At 41.5% G+C, this 25,015-nt stretch overlaps 3 protein-coding genes across 4 annotated transcripts in view; 2 read left to right on the forward strand and 1 right to left on the reverse strand.

The window, feature by feature from the left end:
- Positions 1-158: 158 nt before the first annotated feature.
- Positions 159-1,537, forward strand: spcs1 (signal peptidase complex subunit 1). Its single transcript, XM_079266177.1, has 4 exons — positions 159-298; positions 786-845; positions 935-1,021; positions 1,271-1,537. Exons 1-4 carry the CDS (start codon positions 263-265, stop codon positions 1,394-1,396), a joined length of 309 nt encoding a protein of 102 aa, XP_079122303.1. The 5' UTR covers positions 159-262; the 3' UTR covers positions 1,397-1,537.
- Positions 1,536-9,224, reverse strand: nek4 (NIMA-related kinase 4). Of its 2 annotated transcripts, XM_079266176.1 has the most exons (16): positions 8,999-9,224; positions 8,030-8,296; positions 7,733-7,930; positions 7,540-7,647; positions 6,958-7,112; positions 6,601-6,718; positions 5,204-5,863; positions 5,046-5,096; positions 4,787-4,936; positions 4,171-4,335; positions 3,816-3,882; positions 3,421-3,533; positions 3,140-3,231; positions 2,813-3,030; positions 2,598-2,731; positions 1,536-2,302 (listed from the first exon to the last, which is right to left on the reverse strand). In XM_079266176.1, exons 1-16 carry the CDS (start codon positions 9,083-9,085, stop codon positions 2,204-2,206), a joined length of 2,682 nt encoding a protein of 893 aa, XP_079122302.1. In that variant the 5' UTR covers positions 9,086-9,224; the 3' UTR covers positions 1,536-2,203. The 2 variants fall into 2 exon arrangements, with proteins under 2 accessions (XP_079122302.1, XP_079122301.1); XM_079266175.1 differs by lacking the exon at positions 8,999-9,224 and having other exon boundaries at positions 3,140-3,228.
- Positions 9,225-18,013: 8,789 nt separating this feature from the next.
- camk1b (calcium/calmodulin-dependent protein kinase Ib) overlaps positions 18,014-25,015 on the forward strand; it is a 32,489-nt gene continuing 25,487 nt past the window's right edge. The window contains exons 1-2 of the mRNA XM_079265518.1: positions 18,014-18,091; positions 22,702-22,815. Of these exons, the coding sequence (XP_079121644.1) occupies positions 22,730-22,815 (86 nt within the window). The 5' untranslated portion in view covers positions 18,014-18,091; positions 22,702-22,729. The remainder of the gene's footprint in view (positions 18,092-22,701; positions 22,816-25,015) is intronic.

Here is a 25,015-nt window from a genome sequence, read left to right on the forward strand (position 1 = left end):
AGGTAAAGAAATCATATGCTTAATCTAGGATAGCTAATAGACACTAAGCATATTGATGGGCAGTCATTTAGACAGGCAACGCTTTCGCCTACTATGAAACCAGATCCGTCAACAACATGGGCATTTTAGTCGGAGGAGGGGTCCTTCACAACACGACGTATCTTTTTGAAACCGGAAGTCAAACTGCTTCGCTTTGCAACCAACCTGCCATCGTTTGAGCCTAATTCTGTCCGTATTTGCTCGTTCTCTATTCAGTGGAAATATGCTGTCTATATTCAAATCCATCCCCTCGCACATGGTAAGAGATGAATAGCGTATCTGTTGTGGAGCTGCATAGTTATGCTCGCTATTCATCCATGCTATTATTTCAAGCTAACGGAAGCTAACCAGTGCAGTGGTTACACTAACGTTACAGCTGCTAGTTAAAATTGTGATATCCTTCAAAGCTAGAAGATAACCAACCATCCAGTATTTATAATCCGTTTTAGGTTTTAATAGAGTGACACATCGACATCTATGACTTGACTATAGCTAATTGTTGACGCAGTAACGCTACCGTTATTTTGTTGTTGTAACGTTAACTTTAGTATAGCCATTAAGCTCATTATTTATTACTGTAACGTTATTTAACCTGTTCCTAAGCCGGTTAGTGTGTAGCGGTAAACGAAGCTTGAGGGCAACAGCCAAGTTTTACCAGCTATTTATTTTACACAGGTGGACCCACCACCCTCCGAACCTCAATCTGTGCTCATTTTGTGATTGTTTCTCTTTCTCTTGTGTTACAGGATTATAAAGGCCAAAAACTGTCTGAACAGATTTTCCAAGGAATAATACTCATCTCAGCGGTAACTAACCATGACTCTTGCAAAACATCGCACGAGTACGCCAGTGAGTTTTTACCTGTTGACTGATAATCATTTTAATCTATTTTCAGGCTATTGGATTCGTGTATGGTTTGATCGTTGAACAATTTGGGTGGACCGTGTACATCGTCTTGGCTGGCTTTGTTGTATCCTGTGTGGTAAGTTTTTTTTTGGCATTTTTATGTGTTTTATTTGAGGGAAGGCACTATACATAGCTACGCTGTGCTCCCAGTATAATTAACTTGCCACTAGTCTGTTTACATAAGATAATGCCATAGATTAGTACAATTTGACAACATTATTGCACATAGTTGCCTGTCTTGTGGTTGTATACAATGTAAATACTTCTTCATGGGAGGCTTTACCAGACAGCATTTTATAATCTCTCTTTCTGTCCTTTACTGTAGTTGACGCTGCCTCCATGGCCCATGTACAGAAAGAATCCTCTGTCCTGGCAGCCACTTATTCCAGACATCAGCCCGGAGTCCAGCCAAAAACCTCAGGAAACTCTCAAGAAGAAGAAACACAAATAACTCACATCTGATCCTGCTCGGCTGATAATGCATCCTGATAATACATCCTTTTGTCTCACAGTTCGCATTTGGGAAAGAAAACATTGTAACAGTGATAAGTAATTACTTGTGTCCAAAAAATAAACATCTGATATTCTGTTTTATAAATGGGACATTTCATTTTTATTTAGAATTGATTTTTTTTGCAGGACTTATTGACGTTGCTCTTAATGAAACAATATTTTATTGAGGTCTTCAACATTATGGAAAATGGGTGTGAACAAAAAAACACTTAAGATTTAATAGAAGATTTAAATGTTAATATCTACAATACATCTATATCACATTATTGTGTTTAAGAAACTACAATACAGCAGAAGTGATCTTCAAAGATACAGCATGTGTAAAACAGTTATTGAAATTCTAGCTTGCTTTTATAAATAATCACGAGTATCCACTAAAAGTAGAACGACAAATGCTTTAACATGACTCAAAATCTTTGCATAGAAATCCTGAAAATTACAGGAAAAATAACATTCTGTTTTTGAAGAATGAGGGAAAACAGCTTTACAGTCATTTACACAAGATTGCTCGTACAGGAGCAGGTGCATTGTGGAAATCCCATGACAACCAGAAAGTGGCAATGCCAGAGAAGCAGATTGGTTTTTTGGCAGGAAACAAATTTTCATGAACAATAATAACTGTTTGGGAGAATTTTTGACAGTTTTCAAAGAAAAAGTTCCCTGTTTGAGATCTTTCAAGACGCTGACCTCTGTTAAGAAGTGGTGTCATAGAAATGTGTACGCTCCCATATAGACAGCATTCTCACTAAACATTGACGGCAATATCCTCAAAGAATTTCAGCTGCCTCACCATCACAGCATACTCTTGGTACTTCTCATCTCCCATCTGGTCACGAAGGCACAGCTGCAGGGAGGAAAAGGAAGAATATAAAATTGTATCTTAAGGTTTACTTATTTTAAACTAAGAAGTCAGTAACTCATTCCACATAAAGACAACATTAAATGAAGCTCCTAAACAATGCATTAGAAAATCAGTTGCTGTATATAACTTGCATCTTTGTGACTTCGCTTATCCTTCCTGGTATAGAAGTGCACAATGTATTTAACTAAATGTTACTGAACATTCTCATGTTATACTATGGGTACAGTGTACCGGTATATGATTTGGTGTGATGCGATTTACTTCTTTAAAAGCATACTTCTCGTTTGGTGTCATCCTCCACCTCCATGATTTCCAGAACTCTGTCCAGCAGCTTGACCCCCAGACCCTTCACCACATCTGTTCTCAGCTGTTCTATGGCTCTCCTGATCTTGGCGGGACCAGACGTGGAGCCTTTCGGAGAGAGAAGCTGGTTAAACACAAGAAAGCTCCAGAATGGCTGACTGATGATAATAGAGTTTAAAAGTATCTCACCGATTGGTATTTCACCCAGTGAGAGATTCTCTGCTTCCTCTCGAGCCTTCCCATGAAGCACCAGGGTATCTCTGTACTTCCTGTTCAGTTTAAATTCTGGTAAAGCTGTAGAGCCAAAGCTGCCTTTGTCCGCCTCACTCACACCGTCTGCAATATCCATCCTCAACGTCTGGGTCATCATGTGGACTAAATCTTGCATGTCGCTGGATTCAGTTTTCCTGCATAAATCATGGATTACACAGCAAATGTGTCAATATAGACTTTCCAGAGCTAATAATATAAACAGAGATCATTATGGTGACTACATTCTCTGGTCGTGTCTTTCACCTTTCCCCGCAGTCTCCCTCCGAACGTTCTGTGGAACTTGTGGATGAGCTGCACTCATCTTCATCCGACCTTTGCTCCGCCAATTTATCCTGCTTTGATGAAACACATCCCACTGTTGTGACCGTCATTTTGACACAGGCCTCTGTTTTAAATGAACTGTAAACTTATCACATTAGAATCACAAGGCACATCGTTTTCTGTTGACCAAAAAGATGTTGGAAAAAGTGTAGCTCCCTTCGTATGATGTGGACTAGAATGTCGCAGTGATGGGATGTCAGTACCTTACAGTTGGTCCCAGTGAGAGAGTCTGAAACAGATCTAGTTACTGGAGCATTGTAGTGCTCGTCCTTGGTGGAAGAAACATCATAAGACGCCCTTCTTATAACACCAACACCTGTGGAAAGAGCAGGAAAGTAATCAAGAAAAGAAAAAAGTAAACTACCAACTCTTTTCTTGTTTTTATAGATTTGGAATAATGTATAGAATATTCAACCTAAAATGTGCACGTTTGTGTCCCGCTGGGATTAAGTGTATGTGTGTGCATGTGAGCAAGTGAACGCTTTTTAATTGCTGTATTCCAGCCTTCCAGCCTTCCATAACTTTAGTGTTCCTGTTGTTTTTTGTGATGGGTCCAGTAGTACATCTCAGGCTTCAGTTAGGAAAAGAGAGGAAGTACCTGGTTGGCTGGCAATCTCCCCGGACTGCCTCAGTCTTCTTCTCTCTCTGGCAGACAGAGGACGATCCTGGAAATACAATGGACCCATATTTTCTGTGATTAATAGGCTTCATCTGCTGATTTCAGCAAGAATAGACCAATATATCAAAGTCATCAGCACAAAAACAATTAGGACAGAAATAATGTTTTCATATTTTTTTGTAATTATTTAATATTTCAATCTTTTAGTCCAAACTACGGCCTGAAATGTTTTACATTGAAATACACTGAAAAAAATACTGCTTCAGGCAGAATAGATACAGGTATTTGCAGTAAAGCAGCTGTATACAGTGAGCAGGTGGAGGAGCACTCTCACCTGTGGCAGTGGTAGGAATCCATCCGCAGAGGAACTAACTGATGTGGAGGCTGCAGCTACGCTGGCTTTCTTGCCCTCTGTGCCGATGCTGCTCCTCTTCCTGCCGTCCGTGGCGATGCTCTTTACAGGAAGTTGAGGTAAAGGTCTAGGAGCAGTCACCTTGGACTAACAGGAGGCAACAAAAGAGAAATATAAATTAAAATATATTAAAAAAAGATGAATTGAATCAACTGACTGTTGATCATTACATTTGTCATATTTACTGGTTGGCCATGGTAGTATAGTAAAAATGTGCTTTCAAAAGATATTTTCAACAATCATATCTTGACTTGAACTCAGCATAAGTTGTGAGGGTCAAATGCAATGTGATGGTTCGTTTTAGAAACATCGACATAGACAGCAGACTTAACAGCAGCTGAGCAAAAGTCAGAAGCAAAAGTAAAATCTTATTTCTCTCAAATTTCCCGTTTCCCCATGAGGCACTAGCCTCAATAATAAATTGAATCATGGAAGTGAGCTGCTTTAAGATTCTTTTATATTTGAATTAAGAGCCCAACTTGCACTTCAAGATCCAAAGTATCGCGTGACAATCGTTAGCTAATGTATCTGCCGTTACCTTGTCCTGGTCCCCATGTGTCCGTCTGATGTCCCTCCCTCTGTGCTGCTGTGCAACAGACGGGTCTGATGACACGTACAGAGGAGTTTGGTGTGGAGTGGTCGGACCCAGCTTACTGGACGGTAAGGGAGACTCCTCTCGAACGGGCTCCTGAACAGACACAATTACACTTTTTACACTGTGGCAAACATCTTTCCACAATACAGCTTATAGGCGTTATTCTGGCTGGGGTTCACAGAAAGAGAACTTTAATGCTCACCAGTGTTGGAGGGAACGGCTCTAACAGCTTTTCAGTAGATTCTAGGCCATCCTATGAAGACATAAATGAACACGTTAAAAAAGTAGGCAAGATCTTTCCCTGAGGAAACAACAGAAACGGCCATCTATCACTTTTGCATCTATCACTCTAGCACTTACTTGGATGTGTGAGGTGTGGTGTTGTGCCGGAGCTCCCTTGAGAAGGGTAACGGTGTCACTTTTCCCGTCCATATTTACGTCCGCAACCGTTTCAATATTTTCTATGTTGGATTTGTGAGCAGATCTTCTCTCATGGATAGAGAAGGTACCCTCGCTCTCCACTTCCAGCTTTGGGTTCTGCATGTCAGCCTCTTTAAGTAACTCCATGGTATCATCCTTATCACCTACATCTGACGTCTGTTTCTCCCCGCCGACAGAAAATGTATCCCCGGGGCTCGGCGTGGCCTGTGAATTAATGTCTAACGATCCATTAGATGCCCTCCTCTCACCTGATACCGCCTTCAGAGGGGGCTTAACAGGGGATGGATGTGGAGAGGGATCTGGTTTTCCTCTCCCCTTGCTGTCTTTGTGCACACTGTGAGTCATAGGTTCATTACCTCGACGGTGGTGTGACACAACTGACTGGGGCCCCGGCACCTGTCTCTTCATCGGGTCCTCATCTTCCTGCAGTTGGACATCGATGTTGCTGATCGTTGCCAGCGATGCGATGCTGGCTTCAAGAGCATCGGCTGAGGAGGGTTTGGGTGGCCGCGGCGTTTGGACCGGAGTGTCGTCTCCGACGCCGTCCCGAACTTTATGTTGATGCGATTTCTCTTCTTTCTGAGGATGAAGAGAAAAAAAACAGAATCAACACTGACGATTCGCTGGCTTACATCAGAGGTGAAGAAGCTTGGGTAAACGGGTTCAACTGGAGCAATCCACTGGACTGGTTTTGACCTCTCACTATAAGAAGATTATGGAATACATTTCAAAACGTGAGAACACAGAAACTGATCAACTGTCAATATTCTAGAATGTTATAATATATATAAGTATTATAGTATGTGGCATCACAAGGGGACAGGTTGTGGAGGGGCGCTACATCCTCACAAAGGTTTCAGGGCCCACAACCCAAAATGGCCACCGGGCTAGAGACTACAGCTCCCAGACTGCCTCATCATGCACCCAGCTGCAGGTGCTTAAGGCCCCTAATTGAGGCAGGGCTGGGAAACGGAATAAAGGGGAGAGCACCACGGCAGAGGAGGGGGGCCCGGAGTAGGAGAGAGGACGCATACCTGGAGGAACCGAGACCAAGGACTTTGCAGGGTGGGAGTACTTTGTTGGATGAAGAAACCCCTTTCTCCTCCGGGACACTTTAGGTTTATTGATGGACTTTTTTGTTTGAGGTGTGATTTTTGGAGTTAAAGGAACTGCCAGTGAGATGGGCCAATAAAACCTTTATTTTTGTTTATACGGTCTGATTGTGACTGTTTGATGCTCTCTATTGCCCTGCCCCACCCTAGGGACAACCCGTGACACTACAAGTACTACATCCTTACTGTTCTATAGTCACTCACGCGTTTCACCGGGACAAGAGGTTCAGGCTTTGGCAGATAAAACCCCACAGGTGGTCCACTGTTGGCCCTACAATCACCACTGCCACCGACAGCTTTCTTTCTTGACTTGGCAGTTTTTCTGGTGAGAACCAAATCAAACAAACATATCAGAGAAGATATAGATTCTACTCAATGTTAGAAGCTCACTGTGGCAAAGGAACAAAAACAGGGGGGGGGGGGGGGGTAGAAACACATATCTGACAGTCGAAAATGGTTCTAATTGAAGCATACACAGAAATAAATTCAATTTGCAGACAAAATATTGCTTTAAAGACATTAGAAATAACAGCAAGTCAGTCTGCCGTCAGTGCTACCTACTCCTTAGTGGCCTCGAGGAACATAGCAATTTGTCGTTTGATGTATGGCTGCCTGAGGATGAGTTTGACATCAGGCCTGTCTTCAGGCCTCTTACACAGCATGCTCTTGATCAGTTCTCCCAGCTGTAGATCATACCGACCGGGCATCTGTGGCAGCTGATGAGAAAACCAGAGAAATAGTTTTGAGTCATTGTGAAATAAATTACATTTCCAGAATCAGGTTTCGTAAAAATAGCACACTGTATGAAGGACAATTAATTACTAAACTCCCGATCAAGATTGCTAAAGTTACCAATTGAAAACCAACCGCTTTTTCATTTGTGGTTCCTCGGGACAAATTAAGACTATTCCAAACTAGAGTCAGTTTATGGAGCTAAAAATAATGTCCAGGAACTCTTCCGAGGCTCTCGGGAAATGACAAACAAACATGAGCCTCTGATCAAATACTAAAATATGTATGTATGTATATGTATGTTTGCAAAAAGACGACTGGAAAAGTATAACAATGTATCAAAAAGAAAACCATTCAAACTTGACCTTAACGGAATATCTAATCAAATATATGTAAAAAGATGAAACCCACCTTTCCTTGAACAATGCGATAAACCAGTGAGTTCATGTCCTTGGCGTTGAAGGCGTGTTTCAGTGTGGACATTTCATACACACAGCAGCCCAGGGCCCATACATCTGACTAGAAACAAACATCGGTTTGTAAAGCATCGACGATGACCCGTCACAAAGAACCTACGCAGTGTCTGAGCGAACGACCATATTACCTTGTGGTTATAGGGTTTATTAGAGAAGAGCTCTGGACTCATGTAGTACGGGGTCCCTATGAGTGTGCTGGCCATATCATTCTGGTTCTCCAATACTCGTGCAATGCCAAGGTCCCCAACTTTGATGATATTCGTCTTGGTCAGGAAGATGTTCTGTGTTTTAAGGTCCCGGTGAAGGATGTTTCTCTCATGCAGGTACTGCAAAGCAAAATCACAAATGACTTCAGATGTCCCGAACTTGTATAAAGAATATAAATGATGTGTGACCGTGCATGGCCTTTCACTTTAAAACCACACCTGTAGTGCCATGGCTATCTGCACAAACCACTCCACCACCAGCCTCTCAGGTAAGAGTTCGCCCTTTTGCTGTTTGAGTCGGTGATAAAGGTCACCGGCTTCGCAGAAACCCATCACAATGTACAGCTGGCAGTCATCTCCTTCCCAAGACTCCCTGTACGTCACAATGTTGGGATGTCGCAGCCGGGAAAGGAGCTGCGCCTCCTGCTCTGCAGCACGCCGCTCCCGCTTGGTGGAGGTAGTTAAATTCAGCTTTTTTATAACATACTGTAATAAATTAAAAAAAGGAAAATATGCAGTCAGTTGGAAACAAAGGAAAACATATTACTTTTGTGAAAGGGAAAGAATTCAGATATTAAAACGCTTGGAATCAAACATTAAAAGTCATAAGAGCATTTCCAACCAGTATACAATGAACAGAGCTCAGTTTTAATTTACATTGACACACATATATGATTTTCGGTAAAGTTAATGGCAGCTCTTCTTCACCTGATGTAGTTTTTGGTGTTTTGCATCTTAAGACCAAACTACAAAACACGTCCTTTACAGGAGAGGGATAACAGTCACCATGCTGGTTATATGCATTCATTATCCAGCCCCAGTTTGCTATGGTTGAATGGGTTCAAATAATTAAACATGTCCCTGTTGTTTCAAACCCTTGGAGGTTCTAAACAACATGTATCAACTGTCAACGTATTGCCCTGTAAATAACCACAAACATTACCTTCACTAACATATTACTTTGCCCCGTCATGTCTTCCTGCTAACATTAAAGCGTTGCTCCATAAATCTCAAACATAACGTCAAAGAGCGTGACGTTGACTGTGATGTTTTAGCATTCTTTAGCTAACTTTAAGCTAGTTGAAGCTTAGCCGGGTCTTTTGAGCAGTAAAGCTATAACATTACGTTGTTTATATTTGAGCTATTGTTGGCTGTGTTGAATTCCACACATACGTTTTTGTTTCTCACCTGTTTTCGGTCGGCTTTGTGTTTCACCAAGTTCACCTCCCCATAGCTCCCTTTACCAACAACCCTGATGAAAATATAATTATTCATTTTACTTCAAAACGCTTCATAACGCGACCCCTGAAAACGCTACGCGACTTTTCCAGCAACGATAACGGTTTTATTTCGTCCCATACTCCAGAGATAACCATATGAAATCTGTTTGGAAAACTTCGCACTAACTAGCTCACTTTGTGCCAGCGTTGAGATTTTGAAAACGCAGGAAATCAGCAGTAGTTCGATAGTTTTTCGTCACCAGGCAACTGTCAAGCTTAACTGCCAACGACGACGAGAGGGTCCGACTGGACCGAACACAGCACCGTGTGCACCACAGCGCCCCCCAGCGTCGGCATCGAGAAACGGTAACAGCTTTGCTAGAGGAACGTTCAGAAGCAGCTGCACCAATAGGCCATTCTATGGACTGTGTATAAGAAGGGAGATTCTTTATAGATGCCCTGCTTTTACTTGAGAAATTCTTTATTTACAAATGTAGAAGTATAATAGTTAAATTCAGTGTCATCGCTTAGGCACTGCGAGTCTTCATCCGGCTCTTCCATCATTTAATATGACAGTGTTCTTCAGGGTATTGTTGATGGTTTAGCTGGTCAATATAAAGGCTACATGAGTTAGTTGTACCGCAAGTACTAGTTTTGTGTCTTGGCAGTTGTGAAAAGTATAGAAGAGGTCAAGCAAGAGTCATGGGTGTAATAAAAACACAGGTCTAATCAATCATTTTAATGAGGTTGGGTTTCATTTAGCCAGCACAAACAATACCAGGCCCAGCTAGTGAGTGTGATGGGAAAATATGTCAGTCTACTGTTTTAGGGTTAAGGAATGTGAGTTTTAGAAGAGCAGGCACTAAACCTTGTGTCTTCTAAATGAGTCTCGTAAATTTCGGATCCAGGGGTCTTGTTGTTATGTTATCTTGGTATCTGTTTCCTGTTTTATTTGTCTTCAAGGACGGCAACACAGATGTCTTGATTACAGTATTTCCTTGATGAGCATTAGCGGAAGGGCATGACCCTCTTCAGGCATATATGATGTGTGATGGTTCACAGGGTTTTTCCGTCTCTGCAAATACTGTGACTTAACTGTTTGACTGGTTCACGGGAACATCAAAGGAAGCATCTGATGTCTCCATAAATATTGTGGGACAAACTGATAACGAAGGGATTCGTAAACCGGCCATAAAAGCGCCTTCAGGGTATCGTAAAGACAGGACACTGCTTCAAAGGAAAACATCTGCTTTGACATTTTTATTATCTTCTGTCTTCTTTTCTTGTGTTGTTCTTGTTTGCGAACCAAGGTGACAGCATGCTGGCTGGGTATAAAGGTCCAGGCATTTGAATGTGTCATCAGAGCACCTCTGACAGATGACGGTGATGTGTCTGTGAGACTGTGTTCTCTTTGCTTGCAAGCAAATAAATTGACTATTACAACTTTGATCGTTCATCCAGACTCTGTTTCATTTGACATTGATTTGTTAACACTTTAACACTCTTCTCCCGACAATTCACAGAAATATTCCACAACAATTTGGCGTTGTCGGCAGGATTCGCTGTCTGTCTATCAGAGCTCCAGAGGGACTGACCGGAGGAGAAGGCCTCTCCAGGAATCCACAAACTGAAGTTTCCTGTCTCATACCTCATTAGCCGAGAGAGAGAGAGCCGGCAGACCCGAGGGAGTTTCTGATTGACGGCACGCGAATCCAACGAAAAAGAATTAATTTCTACAAACGGGTAAGAAAGTTAAAATTCCAATTGTAAAAGTAATGGTAAAATTATACTAAGGTCATATGATTTAACAGACACAGATGAATGGTCAAGTAGTCATTTTTATTTTTTTATTATTTGGGTAACAATTGTTTTTGACGTTCGTGGTTTAGTTTTACATGTGGTTAATTTAAACTCCTTTTTTTCATTTTCTGGCATCTCACTATTTGCACGCTTTTACGTAGAAGACAGGATTGTGTTATACGGTGATAGTAGACACAGATCGCTTGACTACAATTGGTTTGTTGTAAGACCGTGGTTAAAATTACGTGAATTCTATACTGATAGAATAAGAATCGTGATAAATAACTAACGTGAACTTCAAATAACATTTGAAATAAGAATCGTGGTTTTCCACAACATAACGTGAATTTCAAATAAAGTTTGAAATAAGAATCGTGGTTTTCCACAACATAACGTGAATTTCAAACAAGTTTGAAATAAGAATCGTGATTTTCCAACATAACGTGAGTTTCAAACGAGGTTTTTTGCAAAAAGTTTTCCTTCGAGAGAATAAACATACGCTGTATGGTGACGACTGTACTGTAAAGGTAACGTTAACGTGTCCACGCCTGAAAGATGGGTGGAAAAAATAGTAAAAGCGCAGCGCCCTCGGGCCCAATAATTGATATGATGCAACAGAAATATGGAAACTGGTGTTTAGAATGCCTCACGTGCTGGTTAAAGGAGTTTGGTTTTCCTGTAAACGGCTGATTGAGCGCCGCGAAGCTCAAAATGTTAAGAGGGGATTTAGAAGGTAAATTGAAATGGTTAAATGTACAAAGAAAGACCGAGTCAAAGACTTAGAAATAAAAGTGAAACATTTGGGAATGATAAAAGTCATAGAATGAGTCTGAGCAGCCCGATGCCAAGGTTTTACCTCCGATAATAAATAAATGTGGGACAAGGACAATCAGACTGCCAAATAATTGGAAGAATGAACAAAATTGGGATTCCCTGAAAGAGGCAGTTTTTAGCCTATGATTAAAATTTGATAAACTCAAAACGTGCTTGGAGCAGAGAAAAAGGTGAAGCAGATACAAATAAGTTGATGTCCAAGAGGAAACGAAAATAGGTGTAACTGTTTAAAATAGACAGAGAGGCATATGAGCAGAGAGAGAGAGGAATGCAGGGGTGACACACACACACACACACACACACACACACACACACACACACACAGACACCATGCTCGCTCGCAGCAGCTGAAAGAGGGGACACACACACACACACACGCACAGAGGCACGCACACACAGAAACACAGGGATCTAAGAATTGTATCTCTACATGAGACGTTGTCTAACATTTACTGCTGAACTTTCGGCAGCTGTTTTGTTTTGTTTGTTTTGTTGATTTTTAGTCCTTGGTCCTGATCTGGGGATTCCGCTTCCTGCTGTATGCTCCCCAGCCACAAACAACTTGAACAACACCCACCACTCAACACGTCGAGGATGAAGAAGACGAACGAGACTCGTCAAAATCTACAGGTACCATGTCAATGCTACAGAAAATATCTGCGGCATTCAAACCTGCAGTGAGTTGCATACGAGAATGGTGAAAACTGGCCGTATAAACATGCGGTGACAGCTCTGACTGAACTTTGTAAGAAGGCTTTCCGCCATCCATAAGCCTGGAGAACATCACACAAGAGAGTTGTGTGACATGCAGCTTGCTGAACATGAGGATCAGTTCAACAACGGACAACAGAGAAGTTTCGTCAGCACAGATGCAAGCATGCCCAGCTGATAATGTATCAGGGCATGAGAGGAAGCTGAAAGACACTTTGAGACTTTGACACACACCAACTGAAGACTTTGTGTGCCATAAATGTGGCAGCTTGAACATTGAGGAACAGATGCTCACGCTCCATGAACAAGGAGTGGTGGGAGGGCTCGACAATCAGCCATCAAAGGGGGGTGCAGCAGGGGCCGGAGTGAGACCAGAGATGGACCAACGACGCGCACACAAATACAACACAGAGGGTGAGTTAACTTCAGATTCTTTAGATGACAAACTTGTACATTTAATAGACACATTAGGAACTAGACAAACACCACTCACACCCACATATGTATTCGAATGAGATTGAAGGATTTAGAAAGTCACAGCAAGTCACGTTAACTGTTAAGAAAAAAAAAAGAAAAAGAAAATGTTTAGACTGTCACATGCAGGCTGATTCACTTCACTGCACAGCACATGGGTTACGTGAACGAGATGAAAGGTTAGAGGAAGTATGATTTAGAGAAGTGGAAATGATATAATGGTATAATAAGAGTTTGTTGGACGAAAAAGTACTGCTGCTGTCTGTTTCTCTGTGTCCCACACAATCTGAGTTTGTAAAGGGGGAGGATTCCACATGTTTCCACATGTTTCCACATGTTACAAGCCCAGGACTGGTGTGAAGGACATGTCTGACTGGCAGCAAGTCAGACTCAATTCACTGACTTCAGCAATATTGAGGATCCTGGTAATGTACAGAAACAAAGGTGACTTACACAAATCAATTTTATCAGTAAAAAGAGTCATTCAACTTATGTTTGATAAAACACACACACACATCTGTCAACATGACTGAGCTGTCTCAAATGAGAGGCTATTGAAAGTATTACACCTGTTTTTGAGTTTTTATTGAAGGCTGTATAATAATAGAGTGTGATGATTCACCAGTGTGCGCACTAAAATTTACCGGTAAAGAAAATTCATGATCTGAGGGAACCAATTGAGTGACGATTTGACGAACATTTGTAAGCAGGTTTGGTGCAGCCGCGAGCACCTCAAATTTCTAACCCACACACCATTATGTCACTCATCCCTCCTGACTTATTTCGTCGTCGACTTGGCCGATGCATATTTTATTTTATTTTATTTTGTTTTATTTTTCCTGTACCTGTGCACAAGGACAGTCAATTTTTATTTTGCTTTCTCATAAAGGAAGAGTCTCTACCTGGACCCAGGTGTCCTCAGGGTTATTCAGAAAGATAGGATTAGATTAGGACAACTTCATTAATCCCCAGAGGGGAAAGACTTTTGTCACCCAAAAGCCCTGGTGTGTTTAACAAAGCCTTGTGAAACAATCTGGTTAATTTACACTTACCAAATGGTTCAGCCTTTTTACAATATGTTGATGATATCATGATTTGCAGGCCGAAGAAGAAGCATGTAAATTAGAATAATTTAGACTTACAGTTGTCCTATTTAGGTTTTGGCTCAAGCCTAACCGTCCAAATTGCAATTTGCTCTCGATAAAGTTTCATATCTGGGACATGTGATCACAGCAGAGGACAAAAACCCTCCCTCCCAAAATATTACAGGCAATTCAAACTGTGCCTAAACTATAAACTAAGAAACGAATGATGAGCTTCTTAGGAATGACGTCATATTATAGAAAGTGGATCCCAAACTAGTCAGAAAGAGAGGTACTCCTCTCTTCCATGATTCATGGTAATATCTTTATGCGCAAGACAAACTGACCCAGACTGATTACTTGACTGCTGTTTTTAATGACATAGAAGACGCATTACTATCAGCTCCGACACTTGGACTATCTGAACTTGACACACTGTTCATACAATACGTTGACCTGAGAGACGGTTACATGACATTAGTTTAGACTCAGGAACAGGGGGGCAGACAAAGGCCTGGTTACTTTACTAGGTTAGACCTCACAGCACCAGGACCTCTTCTGTCTGCATGCTGTTGCACGTGATATTGCGACATGTTTCCTTATGCTGTTTTTTTACAGATTAGAGCAAATGAATACAATAGATTTGCCTAACACTACTTTGAAACGATGTACTACCCTTAATCCTAACACTCTTTCCTCCTCCAGTAGATGGAAGGCTGATTAACTATGTAGTTTCTCTTCAACAGGTCTGCATACAGAGAGCTGACCTCACCGACACTCCCACTAACGCTTTTGATCCCATTTCAACAGGAAATGCTGAAGCTGATGTTGTGAAGGCGATTTATTTTTTTTGTTTTAGGTTCGCTGTGTCTACGGAAATATTTCTCACTTATGATATTTGATTGTTATAAAATTATGTATGGCTTAGCTTAGATAGATTGCTATGTGGTCTCTTCCATTGTTACGCTAACTTAGGTTACAGCAGAGTTTATCGTACTCATTGAAGCCTGCAAACTCGCAGAGGGTAACACTGTCTATTCACACTGGCTCCAGATATGATTTTGGCCCATTATGGAAACACAGACAGTTTTCTAAAATCTGACGGTAAAACCTTGTTTGCCTAAACATTATTTCTCTCACTCTGAGTTGACTCATGGGTTAGACCATGTGTCAAAAGGGGGGATGTTAAATGTTAAGCATTAAATGAAACACTTAAGACCAAGTTAGCTAAATGTTGTGCTGACACAGGTCTGCCTTGGACAAAAGCTTTGGTTTTCCTCCCCATGTGGGCACGGAAGCACCGAGAGCACCATTTCCCTCAAACCGCCTTATGCGAACATTTAAAATGTAAACATATTGTGCACAATTGTCGTTTGCTCTATCTAACATAAGACAACAGGTAGCAGCTGCCCGCCAGAGACCAGCTGAAGGACCTCTCCATAAGCTGCAGCCTGGTGATTTCGAGGTGGTGAAAGACTTCAGAAGGAAGTCCATTCCAGGTCCTCCTCGTCACTCAGACGGCTGTCAAAGTAGCTGCGATGGCAACTTGGGTTCATGCGTCACATTGCAAAAAGGTTCCAGACCCAGGAGAAGCTTCAGGTGAGCGAGCGCCTACACCAAGTGTCAGCCAACCGGCACCACCGAGGGACGAGAGACGGACGATGGTGCCATCGACGGATGAGATGCAGTGATCCACGGACGGGATCACGACGGGCAGTTAGCCGACAGACACGTGCGTGTTCTGTGTTATGTCTACAACTCGACGTGGATGCCACGCAAGAAAGACGGCTGGAAGAGCCCCTCTCGACACGTGTTTATGCCAACAAACACAAGAAAAGGACAGCGGTCAGGGTTCCAAAGGACGAAAAACTTTTTATGATAACTAAATTCACATTATTGCTCGTTTTGTTTTCATTTTATTTCTGTATAATTCAATCTGTCTGTGCGGACCAAAGAGAGTGGCGGTATAACAGTGTCTCTGACAGTTTTGTGGAAACCTCACGGTGACAACATAAGCAAAGCTGCTCACACAAACCAGTTGCTCGGGTGAACTCCATACAAACTGGTGGCTGTTGCACTCAAGACAGTTTTTGATTTTTAACCTTTGTGTTAATTGAATTATATTGCCTGCTACATTCATGGGATCTTTTATCTCACAAGAACAGTTTTTCTTCAGTTCTCTCAAGTGATGTATTTTCAAATCATACTTGTGGGTAATACTTCTGTTGTTATTGAAATGTCCTTATAACATATTTTTTACCATATTGTGTGATTACTATGTAATCAAAGAGTGGAATGTGATGGGAAAATATGTCAGTCTACTGTTTTAGGGTTAAGGAATGTGAGTTTTAGAAGAGCAGGCACTAAACCTTGTGTCTTCTAAATGAGTCTCGTAAATTTCGGATCCAGGGGTCTTGTTGTTATGTTATCTTGGTATCTGTTTCCTGTTTTATTTGTCTTCAAGGACGGCAACACAGATGTCTTGATTACAGTATTTCCTTGATGAGCATTAGCGGAAGGGCATGACCCTCTTCAGGCATATATGATGTGTGATGGTTCACAGGGTTTTTCCGTCTCTGCAAATACTGTGACTTAACTGTTTGACTGGTTCACGGGAACATCAAAGGAAGCATCTGATGTCTCCATAAATATTGTGGGACAAACTGATAACGAAGGGATTCGTAAACCGGCCATAAAAGCGCCTTCAGGGTATCGTAAAGACAGGACACTGCTTCAAAGGAAAACATCTGCTTTGACATTTTTATTATCTTCTGTCTTCTTTTCTTGTGTTGTTCTTGTTTGCGAACCAAGGTGACAGCATGCTGGCTGGGTATAAAGGTCCAGGCATTTGAATGTGTCATCAGAGCACCTCTGACAGATGACGGTGATGTGTCTGTGAGACTGTGTTCTCTTTGCTTGCAAGCAAATAAATTGACTATTACAACTTTGATCGTTCATCCAGACTCTGTTTCATTTGACATTGATTTGTTAACACTTTAACACTCTTCTCCCGACAATTCACAGAAATATTCCACAACATGAGCCAAATGTTGGGTCATTAAATCGTTGTGTTAAAGTTTTGAGTTCAACCTGTCTGCCATAAAACAAATGCAACAACTTTATGGGAATTAAGATCTAAAAATAAAATAATAATTTAAAAAACTTTCGGTCAGATTGTTTCTGTAGACTTGCCATATACTTGACTTTGCTTGTTTGGGGTCATGCAATCCACTAGATGGAGCACAAGACCACCACAAGCTGAGACAGCACAAATGCAGTGTAACCAAGTATGTTTGCACCTGGTAGGGTGAATAGACAAGGAGTCCATGTGGGCTTTATTCTAGGTTTTATTTTAGAACACACAAATAATGAATCACATATAGATTCATGAGATTGGTTTGGTATTGGTGGTTTTATTTAATTCATAAAACTATATACTAACAGCGCACTCACTGGGCCACTCACATAAGACGCAGATAACCAAAACCAAAACAAAGATTCAATTGAGCATGGATATGAACCTGCGAAAACAAAGTACTGAAACGAAAGCACAAGATAAAGCATGCAATATAGTCTACATACAGGATATATAAAACACAAAGTGAACTAATGAATGAGCATTACGAGTACTTGCATGCCTGCTGTATGTGTTTGTACACTTTACCAGCTCGACCAAATCGAGATCTTCAATAAGTGCTCACGTGGTCCAGAGTTTTAGAAACGCAAGTCTATAATTGTCGCTATACTCATGCCATTAGGCTACTACTTTATACAATCACGGCTAATCGTCTCATCACTACCATGTTATATTGTGGCAATGTCAGCTGTCAGTTGGGGGTATTTGCAACAACTATGCGCGTCTTACGGAGACTGCACGCCCCGGCGCCAACACACCTCCAAGCATTCCATCCCACACCACAGCATGAGTGTAACGGGTGGAGGCCGAGAGGTGACCAATAATGTCTCAGAGCTGTTTACCTGCGCCACAGCTCGAGCGGCGATTGGTCCATTGGCTGTCCCACCATGCGGTGACGTCAGGATTAGCGCTGCTGGTGAGGTTGCCGAGTACAGATTCCGTACGAGAGCGCTCCGAGTAGTAGAGACCGACAGACACGGACACTGGACACGGCCGTTGCACCCTACCGACTGTCACATTTCAGGTATGAACGACTGCCACGACACTAACTTTAACTCCGACTATTTCCCAAAAGGCTGCATGGATGTTGGCGCGCGCTTTCCTGCCCCTGTTTTTTTGACAGCTCATTTTCTCGCAACATTTATCAGTAACGTCAGCTGGCATTAACGCGGCGCTTTACCTTTCGCCCCGTGTAATTGGTGACTTTTCGTGTGAAGGGGACGTTGTAACAACAGTTCTTTGGGGGAGATTGCGTGACTTTAAAACTATCAGTAGCGTTACCACAGGGGAGGCTGCTGAAGTTCACGTGAAGAGACTTCATGTGACAGAAAGCTGCACTTTCGAGGATCAGATACTGTCATGGAATATGGGAGGAACTGCAGTGACCAATATGGCAAGACCCTCTGAATCAATGTGATAATAAAGTCAAGTTTATACAGTGTGATCTGACGTGACGTGCATTTTTTTTTAGTTTTTACCCCTTCCCTAATTTCTCACACACACGCACCACCTCATCTGTATGTGGGGATCTTGTCTGCCTATCAATTAATAAGCTTTAAGAGGATATTTGGTGTGCGTCATTGGCACCAGCTGACCAATTAGACTGCTTTTAGAAATCTCTCTGTGTTTGCCATTCAGCCAGTGAATGCATAGAGTTGGAGGATCTAGGGCAGTGCGGTTTTGGACAGGCACTATGGCAACTCTGATGAGTTATTCCAATATGAGTTTATGAGGTCGATGTGTTAGAATGAGACATCTTTGTTGTCGACTCGCGTGGGAATTTGTCTCAGGCTTCACAGACATGCATACACTTGAAAAACGTCCTTTGACATGGGTTAAAATAGGCTACATGAGATTTAAAAAAGCAAAGTAAATAGTAAGTGGGCCAAGCAGTTAGGATGAAAGTGCTTAAATATGAGCAATTACTGCATATCTTAAATAGACATCATGAACAGGAAATCACAAAGTGCCTCTTCACTGCTCCCTGTGTTCATGTTTTTCAACAAGTTGCTCTTGGCACGCAGACAAAAGCACTTTGTCAGTTCAACCGTTGGAGACAAAGAATCATTTTTGTTGTTGTTGTACTAGATGTGTGAATGGAGTTTTCATTGTGCTGGCTCCAACTTCTTCGAGCTGTATGTAAGAGACTATTAAAGCCATTAAGATAACACATGATAGAAGTTATAAAAAGGATTACCGTCCTTCAAAAATGCATTATACTGTATGAAATGTGATCCCAAACGTGGGTAGTGGGATGTGACAAATAGTGCTGAGCTTTGGTCTTCAAGCCGATGTCTCCTGCAGCTCTGGAAGCTTTAAAGATCAGAGTTGTAGCTGTGCGCCTGACTTAACGACGCCCTGAAAAGAAGAAGAAGAAAATGATTACAAAAGCTGTAACAGGAATGCAGTCCGTTGACATGAGTTAAGTCTCTTGTTCTTAACTTGGCAGCAGAATCTTCTCACAGTTTTGAGCTGTGCCGTAGATTAACTGCTGAGATATGAAATAATAGTCCTAAATGTAAAAATAAAAACTGTGTTTAAAGACAAAGAGGAGCCACGGTCAAGTTTTAACTTAACTTTTAGACATCTGGTTTTAATGTTAACGCCATGAGTTTTTCTGTTTATGTTTGGTTATTTGTGTGTGTGTGTGTGTGTGTGTATTTATGCACGTGTTGCAAAAAGTTCTAACACCATTGCAAACAAAATTTCACACTCTAACACAGTTCCCACTTGTCATTTAGTCACGTTTAACTGTGGTCGTGTGTACATGTGTGTGTTTCTTCTGTCTACTGCACATCACAGGAATGGGAAACCAGTGAGTACAGCGACACTCTTTTTGTGTAAAAGATGAATGCCGCATGTCACATACTCGTCAAGGATTGTGGTTTTGATATCGTGCATCTCCCTATTTCCAGCCTCTTCAATCCTTTTGCTTCTTGGGTTGTTTTTTTTGAGCAGCTTATCTTCACCCGTTGGCCAAAAGTCATGTCATCAGTGGACATGGAGGGGCTGTTTTTGGCCTTCTACATGCTCATACGATACCTGCATGTGTCTCTCTCCTCTTCTATCCCGCATTTTGAAACTTGCCCCTACATGCCTTCAACTTAAACCCTATTCTGCTGTTTACAGCAGTTGCTTGTTTGAAAAACAGACCCCCTTGCTCAACTTTATCCTGAAAGCTCCAATTGTTTGAAATATGTTATTCTGAAATGTTATATGAAGTTGCCTAATGTAAAACATATCCAGATGTTTGTGCCATTGAAGTGAAATCCAAGTGTTTTGAAGGAGATTTAGCTGCGAGCAATTTTGGGGTTAAGTGCCTTGCTCAAGGATTAGTACGCATTGTCCTACTCCAGACTAGTTTCAATGAAAAGATTCTTTTTTTTGAAATCATGCTCGGTAATGGATCCTCGCTTCTCAAAGAAAGAGGCCGGTGTCAAGTTGAAGATGTGCTGAGGAATAGAGTTACAGTCTACTGTCTATTGTTTGTTTGTCCCCTACTGTAGGTATTAAAGTAACGGAGGCTCCAGTACGGCAGATTTACGGCTTTTTAGACAAGACTTCCTCTTACCACTTCCCCTATAAGCACATGCCTTTGCATGCTGTTTCATCATGCCAAGTTTAGAGATACTTCCTTTTACCTTGGTTGCTTTAAATGGCATTCAAAATACAGTGGAGGAAATGATGAATGATATCAGGTTAAATGTTCAGCTGTACCCTCTGTTCCTAATATTTGCGGTTACATTGTTCAGTGAGTTTATATCAGAAGCTGTATGTCGTGTCAGGTTGTGTGGTTTTTCACTGCTTCTTGTGTGTGTGTGTGATATGTTCTAATCCATATCCAATAACCACACACAGCTTATGTGTGTGGGTTGGGTTTTTTTCAAACTAAACATAACACTCTGCAGCCAGCCATCGAAGTGACCGTAATGATTTCCACCTTCGATGCCACCTGCCATCAGACACTAAAGCGACATCGTCTCTCAGATACTGTAGCAGCTCTTTTGGGTTTCCATGGCGACATGTATGCAGCCGATTTCTGACATTAGTGAAGGCGGCGAGAGGGCCACCACATTGGTGTGTATGTGTGTGTGTGTGTGCGCGCAGCAATCAGTGACAGCACCTCAATGCAGCTAGAAGAGGCCCTGTCCTATCAACATTTATTCAGAGATAAAAGCAGTGTTATGCCCACCCGAGTCTACTGCTTAATGCCACTCATTAACAATTCAGCATTTGAATAAGTTGACTCTGAACCAATATGGGAATGAGTCATTGTGCCATCATCTAAAGTCTTTAACGATATTGCTCTTGTACGATCCAGAACAATACGTTGCATCATCTCACACAGACGGAGTGTGAAGCTGCCAGGCAGGCAGCAGGAACAGAGGAGTGAGGCACGCTGATATGAACAGGGCTATTTTCGTCTTCCAGGTCTTAGAGTTATAGGCACTTTCTGGGTTTAGATGATGATGGCTGTGACAGGGTCCTCTGATCACTCCTACTCTTTAGAGCGTGGTGAGGACAAACATCTGAGTGTTAGCTTCTTCTGAAAAAATCCGAGCGCGTGAGACAAAAGTAGAATTAACATTGTTTGTGTCTTTTCTTGACTCTTAAAGGAAAGGAGTGGTTTTTTTTTAATGCTTCACACCTTGACAGGATTTGTGATTTGCCCCAGTTTGTGAAGCTGCTTTGTATCACCTCACTAAAACTTGAGCATTACACAAGCTCGGTTAAGTCTCTCTCACACACACACACACACACACACACCGTACACATAAGCTGACATTTAATAGACAGGCGAGCATTTGAGTTTTGGCTCTTCGAATCATCTGCGCCTCCTCAGACAGAGGCTCATCTTAAAGCATCACTCACATCATTGTAGGTTTGACGAGACCATTGTAAGCACCAGGGTATAATGCAGCTCTAACACTGCTTGGCTGTGGTATAGAAATTGTATGTTTGAACTCATTCTTCTCCAACAACAGTCGGGATACTAGAGTGAAACTACAGTTTACTTATTACCTCAGTAGATATTGGCCGTGACTTTTAGCCCTCCGGGCCATAAATTCCACGCTTGCCGATCATAAAGATTTTTGAACACGACTGACTGAACAAACAACAATGACTCTGTATTTACCTGTGACAAGTATTTCAGTATAATGGATGAAATGAAATAGAAGTTGTGCTTTTAGCATGATGAGATTCTATTGTGCTAAACAATTAGTCACTTCACTTCCTTATGTAACCCACTGAGCCAATGCAAACGCCAGCCACCAACCCCAAAACAGCGTAATGCTCACACAACAATAGGACCTGATCTAACTTGTGTCTTTTACACTTGGTTAATATTAACTACTTTGAATTGCCTCTGTCAGTATTTCCAGAAATGACATCATGTATTGCATACTGTTAGTGTGTCATCACAACTGACAAACACTGTAAAAACTCCACGCATGTCATTAATCCAAGTCATAAAAATATCTAAATGTTGATTCACTTTCATACAATCAACCATATAAGAAAAGTGAGCCGCACAATAAGTGCAGTGTTGCATTTATTGCAGGTTGGAGATGGAAACAGTTAAACTGTTGGTGTTAATGAGCTTCTTCTCCTCATCCTCATTTTCTTCACTAGTATTGTTTCGGACCGTAACGCCAAGAAGATGCCACTGGGTGACGATTGCCATGCCTGGAAAAAGAAGACCACAGATGTGAAGGATCAGTTTGACTTCAAAGAGATCCTGGGAACGTAAGTTTTTGTCAGTGCCAGCGGCAAAAGCACTTGTGTTTCAGCTTTGTATGATTGGCTTTGGCCCACTCACAATAACACAACCGCGCTTTCAATAAAAGGTGCTTTTTTTTGCATTTATTACGAATCAGTTAACCGTTCTCTTAGATTGATGAAGCACAGACCATTTGAATTTGTTTTGTTTCTGACCCTTTGGTGTGGAATTGAATTTAATAAATTATCACGCAAGTATTTGAGCAGATTGCTGTGTAATTGCGCAATAGGCCGTAACTTGATAGGGATGGACTGGCCATGAATATATTACAGCGTGACAAGGCTCAGCTGTATTTTGTAAACATGTCAATCCTCTAAGTATATTTACCCTGGGCCGCTCCTGTCAGTGTCCCTAGATCAACAGCTTGATGCTTAATCGGACATAACAGGCTCTAATGGGAACCTGATGTGCTGCAAGCGGCACACATTCGGTAATTGTGTCAGTGCAAAGCCAGCAGTAGCAACAATGCTGTTTTTTTTTTTTTCAATGTAGGTGGAGTGGCACAGATAGGTTTGTTTTAACGTGGATCATGTGTTGCAGTGCAATTTGGTGCGTTTGTTTTGGCATGAAATTTCACCTGCATTAAATATAAACCTCTCTACAAATTTTAAAACACAATATTTAAAGTAATCAATCTGTCCATGCTAGTGAACTATTTCCTTCAGATTCATCAAGTAAAATAATGCTGAGTACAGGAGGAGTCCCGAGCACCTTTACAGGTCTGGGGCAAAACTCCAAACACCATTTCTCTTGGTAATCAAAATCTTTTCCATGAAATAAACAGGCTTATTTGGAAGTAGTCAATGTATGCAGTCTAATGCAAATGATTACAATAACCCTGCAGCAGATTTTCAGCAACAGAATAGTACTGCAATATTATCTATGTGAAGCTTCTAATGCTCACCTTTGTTGCCGCCGTGTCATCAGAAACCTGTGTCACAGTGGCAATAAAGCAGCCACAAAGGATGACATTGAGAGGCTCATATTCTGCTCCCTTCATGTAAATGTTGTTGGCAGAACATCAGAAACACCTCTTCAGGAAATGCAGTTCAAAGTGAAACAGCACCGCTCATACTAAGCCTCATGAATTGCCTCCACTGACGCGCTTCACAAAAGTAGGAATTATTGCTGGGCCTCTGTATTAGATTACATCAGAATGTACTTATGTAATGAAGTGGTAGTTCTCCAGGATCCGCCAGTGGACTTTACAAAGGCACAATACAGCTCGATCTAACTGATCAACAACAATTAAAAACAAATAAAATAAATTGCTCAACACAGTGCAACTTAACTACGTGTAAAAATGAGTTTTAATTGACATCAGTTCCAGCCTTGGATTCTAGCTTCTCATTCTTTCACCGTGTGTTTATGTCTGCGTAGCTGGTGAGTGTGACACATTTGGGCGGGGGAAGGGCTGTTTTTGTACTGTGAGTAATTAGTTTTATTTCTATTTTGAGGACTTTTTGCTGTGACGATGTTCATGCGCGTGTGTCTAAAACACATACATTAATATTACATAAATTCAGTACCACGCTGGGATCAGGCCTGCTTCAGGCCAACATGTGTTCCTAACTTCCTACATTCATCCATTATCTTTCACCGCTTTCCCTGACAAGTCGGCAGACTTTCGCAGGGCTTAAATATACAGACGGACAACTATTCACGCTCACATCCCACAGTAGAGCCCATAAACAAGGTCTTTGTATGTTTGTGTTTTTGGGTCCATTTTTGTGTTGCAAAAATTATTTTAATCACATTTTATTTTGTTGATCTGCAAGGTTTTCAGCACTATTCTGTATTTTTGATTGACCTGAAAATGAAAGTGTATAAATGTACAAATGTAAATGTCTTGTTGCAAGACATTGGCAAGTTAAATCCCATATCAACAGAAGGCTGCTTTCTGTGAATAGTCTTGCACTGTGGAGTACTGTTGGGGTATTTTGAGTCATGTTTGATGGGTCTGTGTTGTGACTCTGCTGTTTATTCTGCTTTTCCTGGAAATCTGTCTCAGACCTCTTCACTTTTTAGGGCAGTGTGTGTGTGAGTATACACTGTCTATTCTATATTTACGCAAGTGAGCAGGAACGTAATTCTGGTAGCTATACAAGACACTTGTCAAAACCCAAATGTAATTTGCCGCTCACAACAACAGAGCATATTCCATCA

The sequence above is a fragment of the Melanostigma gelatinosum genome (assembly GCF_949748355.1).
Source record: "Melanostigma gelatinosum genome assembly, chromosome: 3".
NCBI classification, from domain to species: domain Eukaryota; kingdom Metazoa; phylum Chordata; class Actinopteri; order Perciformes; family Zoarcidae; genus Melanostigma; species Melanostigma gelatinosum.

Coding starts and splice junctions, on each gene's coding strand:
- spcs1 (XM_079266177.1), top strand. CDS start 263: ATGCTGTCTATATTCAAATCCATCCCCTCGCACATG. Junction 299..785: donor AATCCATCCCCTCGCACATG/GTAAGAGATGAA, acceptor CTTGTGTTACAG/GATTATAAAGGCCAAAAACT. Junction 1,022..1,270: donor GCTTTGTTGTATCCTGTGTG/GTAAGTTTTTTT, acceptor CCTTTACTGTAG/TTGACGCTGCCTCCATGGCC.
- nek4 (XM_079266176.1), bottom strand. CDS start 9,085: ATGAATAATTATATTTTCATCAGGGTTGTTGGTAAAGGGAGCTATGGG. Junction 5,097..5,203: donor ACCACACCTCACACATCCAA/GTAAGTGCTAGA, acceptor ATGTCTTCATAG/GATGGCCTAGAATCTACTGA. Junction 3,232..3,420: donor TCACTGGGACCAACTGTAAG/GTACTGACATCC, acceptor GTTTCATCAAAG/CAGGATAAATTGGCGGAGCA.